Source organism: Anoplophora glabripennis, unplaced genomic scaffold (genome assembly GCF_000390285.2).
Source record: "Anoplophora glabripennis isolate ALB-LARVAE unplaced genomic scaffold, Agla_2.0 scaffold1112, whole genome shotgun sequence".
Lineage (NCBI taxonomy): Eukaryota > Metazoa > Arthropoda > Insecta > Coleoptera > Cerambycidae > Anoplophora > Anoplophora glabripennis.
Genome location: NW_019417294.1, coordinates 5,459 through 11,466, shown reverse-complemented (window position 1 = coordinate 11,466; position 6,008 = coordinate 5,459). Strand labels below are relative to the sequence as shown.

General features: G+C 35.2%; 1 protein-coding gene across 1 annotated transcript; it reads right to left on the bottom strand.

The window, feature by feature from the left end:
• Nucleotides 1-4,013: 4,013 nt before the first annotated feature.
• On the bottom strand, nt 4,014-4,595 carry LOC111692243 (uncharacterized protein K02A2.6-like). Its single transcript, XM_023456139.1, has one exon. It carries the CDS (start codon nt 4,593-4,595, stop codon nt 4,014-4,016), a length of 582 nt encoding a protein of 193 aa, XP_023311907.1.
• Nucleotides 4,596-6,008: the final 1,413 nt, after the last annotated feature.

The window sequence follows — 6,008 nt, the reverse complement described above, 5'->3', positions numbered from 1 at the left end:
TCATGGTTTTTCCAAAATTCGAAGAATTTTCTACATAACTTGACAACCTCGCATTAAAATGTTAAACTGTTTATATTGTCATATATATATATATATATATTGTTAAAACACAGTTTTTCACAAATATAACTAATAGATTTTAGAATAAAAACAATGACCAAAATTAGATATCTCAACACCACCTCGTCTTTAGTCGTTCTCTCTCTCTGTCTGTGCTCGTTCCCGGCCCGGCCGGCGCCCCACCCGTATCATGGCCGCCAAAAGTTTATAAACAATTTTGCAAAGCCTAAACTATCTTCACATTCGGCCATCCTGACTTGGGCCCGTCCCGGGACCAATCACTTTCTTGGGGAGCACCTCGAGACAATTGCGACAGTACTCTATCTTATGTCAAGCAACGTAAACTTTTGAGTTTTAATAATCGATCATGCCAATACAGACTCCGAAACAATTACATTACTAAACAAAACTAACATTAACAATCATAGTTAGCAAGCGACAGGAAAGTTTCTTTCAACTCTCATGCCCAGGAGGCAATCACACTACTAACCACAATTTTCTTTCAACTCTCATGCCCGAAGGCAGTCACACTACTAATCTCTTAAACTACAGTACTAAATCAATTTGCTTATATGCAAGGAAAAATGTAACTTTATAAAAATGATCTAAGAAGACCCACCTTAATTACTTGTCTGAATCTTGAAGAGCTTAAGTTTATCTCTCGTCACAACTCTTGGGAATCGTCTTTTATCTGTGGACAAAGGCTGCACCTGGTAACGATCATTGCCAAGGACAGTGGCGTAACTATATCATCTGGGGCCCGTGGCAAATTCTTTTGATGGGGCCCTATCAGTAAAAATCGTCACGTTGTACTTAGTTTAATTTTAATAAACCACTTAAGTAGTTATCCAACACTAATAACAATTTTATTTTCAAGAGCATGGGTTTATACATTTACAATGAAATAACAATTTGATTTCAATAAGATATTTATTAAGAAAAATCTTTTCTTCGAGCTTTCTGTTCCGCAAAAGTGTCTATAACATCATCAAAGTTTAAAGATCGGGCCATAGAATTTTCAATAGACAGAATAGCCAAGTTACTTAACCTGTCTTGTCCCATACAGTTTCTTAAATAGGTTTTTATTAATTTTAGTTTTGAAAATGATCGTTCAGCACTAGCTGCAGTCACAGGAATTGTAACAAATAACATTAATGCAGTGCATACTTCAGGAAAGCTGCAGGACATAAAATGATTAGTTATTATTAATAAATCAGCAAGGTCTCTAATACACGAAGACTTTTCTATTTCGTCTCTGAAAGTGGACTGAAAACTGAAGAATTTCCCTGGCAAATGATTCAGATATGTCTTTTTTATATATATCAACAAATTCTAGAGCTTTTTTTAATAGATCAGTGTCATTTAAAATTTGTAAAGTTGAAGGCTGCAAAACACTAAAATTGGAAACAATTTCATTCATCGCAAGGAAACGCGATTTCAGTTGATTGATAATGATGTCCAATACTCGATAAAATATGTTCACTTTGAACAAACTTTCCGGATCTTGGAGACGCTCATCTTCGCAAAGTTCGTCAAAATGACGATTTACCTTCTTCTGACGAGATTTGGAAAATTCAGGGGTGACGGACCATTTTACTGCTACACTATCTGCTTCCATTTTTAAATTTACAAATTCATGTCGATACCTTTCCAATTTTTCTAGACAAATTTTCAAACGTTTTAAGCATTTGAAAGATCGGTGGCATTAGACTGAAGTGCTTTAGAGGCTGCATCGGTAGTTTATAGAATTTTGCAATAACAAAATAAAATTGTAGTTTTCGATCTTCTTGAGTGAAACAGCTTCATTTCTTTCATCTGATTTGCAATTTAACAGAATTGTTTTCGTTAGCGCTTTTTGGACTTCAACAAACCGAACTTTTAAAGCAAAAACAGCATCATAACGTCCTGCCCATCTAGTAGGGTTTAATATTTTTAACGTTATTGAAGTTGAAGACTCCCTTTCTTTATTAGATATAAAACTTGATAAAATATTCCATCTTTTGATACTATGCCCAAAAAAATTATAAATTTGTTGAACTTTATCAAAAAAATTTGCATATCAATAACCTCTCTCACTGCATCATTGAGTACTAGATTTAAGTTATGAGCAGCACAGTGAACATATACGGCATTTGGCTCGACATGTTTTATGAGTTTTTGAACTCCACCATAAGTCCCTTTCATTGTGTTAGCACCATCATACACTTGTACGCGACACTTATTTAGAGGAATATTTTTGTCATTTATGGATTTAATAATTTGCTTGGACATTGCTAAGGCAGTTTGATCCTTAACTTCATGAAATCCTAAAAATGTCTCTTTAATGACGAGTGCCTCTGGGATCCCATTACCATCTTTTTCGATCATAAAATAACGGTAAAGTTCACACATTTGATCAATTTTTGAAATATCTTGGGTTGTATCGAATATGATAGAGTAGAATGGTGCGGCATATATTTCATTTATGAGTGCATTTTCTACTTTTAGAACCAGGACAGAAATTAGCTCATTTTGTATTTTTGGACTTAAGTATTTTATCTGGCCCTTTGGTTTACTTAACAATTCTTGTAAAATCGGGTCGTATTTTCCTAATAACTCAACAATACTTAAAAAGTTTCCTTGGGAGCTTGAATCATTGCTATCTGCGTTTTATCTGTGGCCACGAAAGGCCAAATTACCCGTTGAAAGTGTCGGAGTAACATTAAGGAGTCTAGGAAGTACTTGGCGCCAAAAAGATTTTTCTTTTTTGATCATGGACTCTTGCTCTTCATCGAGTGTTCCATGTAGCCGCCACTGTTGATACGTAAGACAAGAATCCAGATGAATTTTCGATGTCTCGTGTCTTTCTATGGCGTCTACAATATGTTTCCAGTCGTCATAGCCCTCCATCCAAACATTTTGTATTTTTTTAGATGCCCGATTTGCGAATAACCAACACGGTTCACAATACGCCTTCTAAAGTATTAAAGAATAGGATAGCCATGTACGTTCAAGTTTCACGCCAGACTTGGAAACAATATAGTAATGTTTTTCTAGAAAAGATCTATTGTCACTATCTTTTAAGAAAGGGCCCTTAGGTTTACAATGTCCGTTTTCAATCACGAACCTTTTCACTTGATCAGTTAGCTCTTTAAAATTACCCTTATCAGTAACATATGGCGAAGACACAATATTGTTCACGCTAAAATATAATTCTCTTTGATTTTTGCTAGTACCTTGTGGTTGTTCTGGATCTGGATAGACACTGGTGTCGGGTGCTGCATTTGGTAATTCTGGTAGACTTTTAATAAGGTCCAATTCTTCACTTTTGGAGCACTGTTCACTCGCGTATTCATTATTAAAGTCATCATTCTTCAAGTACTGACTAATTTTAGGTAACTTTTTATTTTTTACTTCAGTCTCCCTCTTTCTCTTTCGTTTTTCGCTCCCACTTAAATATTTTCTGGAACTAGACATTTTAATATCTAACTTTCACAATCAACTTTACTTTGCCATCATTTGCAGGTTCAATAAAACGACAAATACGAAAAATCAAAGATACAAATGACCAATTGTCAAAACAATCACACAAAGAATGCGCAGTCAGTAGAGCCCGCCGTAAATAAAAAAATAGCAAATCCGGGATTCCCCTAACATAGTCTTGTTAGCTCGCCCTAGCGGCAGCGCCACGAAGAGAGTACTTTCTTGGTTAACAAAATGAGGGAATTCCCCGACCGTCAATGGTCACCCGCGCTGCCAACGTACCGCGACAAAAAATGTAGAAACCAATGGATGCGTTCTAAAATTGATCAACATCTTTTTGTTTAGGATGCGTTGAAATGCTTAACGATTAACTTGAAATTGTATTATGGTCTTTAGTTGTCTCACTTTAATGGATTTTAAGCAGATACTTAAAAAAAATAAAAAATATACTTTTCAAGTAAAATAAAATACTCAGGTACAATATTAAAAATTTATTTCTGAGCTCGCGGCCTCTTGGGCCGGGGCCCGTGGCATTTTGCCAGCCCTGCCACCCTATAGTTTCGCCACTGGCCAAGGACGTGAGTCACCACAACTGGACCCATATACTTCTGTACAAGTTTGCCACTGGTCAGTCCTTTTACTAGAGGAGTTCTTCGAACAAGGACCTTGTCTTCAACATTATAACTGATTGCGTCAAGTCTATTTTTATCATAACGCTGCTTCATACGCTGTTCACTTTTATTTATGTTAGCGACAGCTTGATCTCGCGCACATTTCAATTTACCCTGCCTATCTGCCTGGTTATTATTTAAAACAACATCAAATTTAAGTCTAGGTCTGTAACCGTAAAGCAATTCAGAAGGAGTTGTACCGGTTGTTGCGTTTATTGTTCCATTAATACCGCTCTGAACTTCAATAATCTTACTTTCCCATGCGTCTTGGTCTTCACCTACCGCAGCTGACATAGCATTTAAAATTGTGTCATTGAAACGTTCTACCTGACCATTGCTTCTAGGGCAAGCAATAGCACAAAGGATATGTTTGATGTTATATTCTTTACAAAACTCTGTCATTTTCTTACTAGTAAAACCTTTACCGCGGTCAGTAATTATTCTTTCAGGAATACCGAAAAATTTAAGAAGTAATTCCATGGTCTTTGTTATATACTGTGTACTTGTATCTGGAACGGCTTCAATCCAGGTAAATTTTGTGAATCCGTCTACTATTACGAGCATGTATACATTTCCATTTGAAGTTTTGCAAAAGGGACCCAAATGGTCTAGATGTAATGTATGAAATGGTCTGTCAACCTTGGTAATAGGATGTAAACGTCCTCTTTTCCTTCCAGTTGGTCTCTTACTGCATAAACATGCAATGCAACTTCCCACGTATTTTGTTATGAATTGTCTCATTTTAGGAAACCAATAATTTTTACATATTGCTTCCAATGTTCTCTTTGGTCCTGGATGTCCGTTATCATCATGATAAAGTTTTGTTATTCGCCAACGAACATCTTTTGGTATTATTATTTTGTTTTCTCCATTGACTATTCGACAAATTTTATTTTCTACTAATACGTAACATTCTTCTGCTTCGTTGGAGTTTATCTGTTGTTTAATAAGCTTACAGTCATCGTCTGTAGATTGCACACATTCAATCCAATCGGATGTTTTGATGGAAGCAACTATATTANTTCAAATCGTTGAAATAATGCGTTTCTACGATGAGTAACACAGTCTAACCACCACAATTTATGTTTTCGGGATCGCTGAAACCAATTCTGATATCAATATAACTTCAACTACTCAGAGTTCGTGCCTAACCTCAAAAAAGTAGCGCAAATTGCTAAGATTACACTTTTCTATGTTTAGGAATTAAGTGTAACCAACATATCTTTATATTTTTGGGGTCATTGAATCGAATTCCTACATTCGTTTGAACCCAACTAGTCATTAGTCGTACCTAACCTCAAAAGCTATAATAGTGCGACCACCATATTTTTATGTTTTTTTCCAAACGAGCTTGTAATATGATGAAAGGTATGTTCCATATAAAAAGAACAAATAGCAAAACAATATTGAACTTATTCAAAAAATTGATGATCAGTGGCGGCTGTATTGCCAGTCAGAATTAAATAATACTGAAGAAATAAAGAATGAAACATCAATTGATAAATACTGGTATAAAATCTCCCAAATTCATGATATGTCTGATGTTTACAAATTTAAAGTGTTAGGAAATTTTGTATTAGATTTATTAGTAATTCCCCATTCAAACGCCGCTTGTGAAAGGATATTTTCAAAAGTGAATTTGATCAAAACGGATGTTAGAAATCGCTTGTATAGTGATACAGTAAATTCACTTTTATTGGCATCTCAAAGTGTAAATGGTGAATGCTATAGTTTTAATGCGACACAAAAAATGGTCAGTTTAATAACTTCCTATAAACATGTCAATGATGAAATATTCATTTTGAAATGGAATAA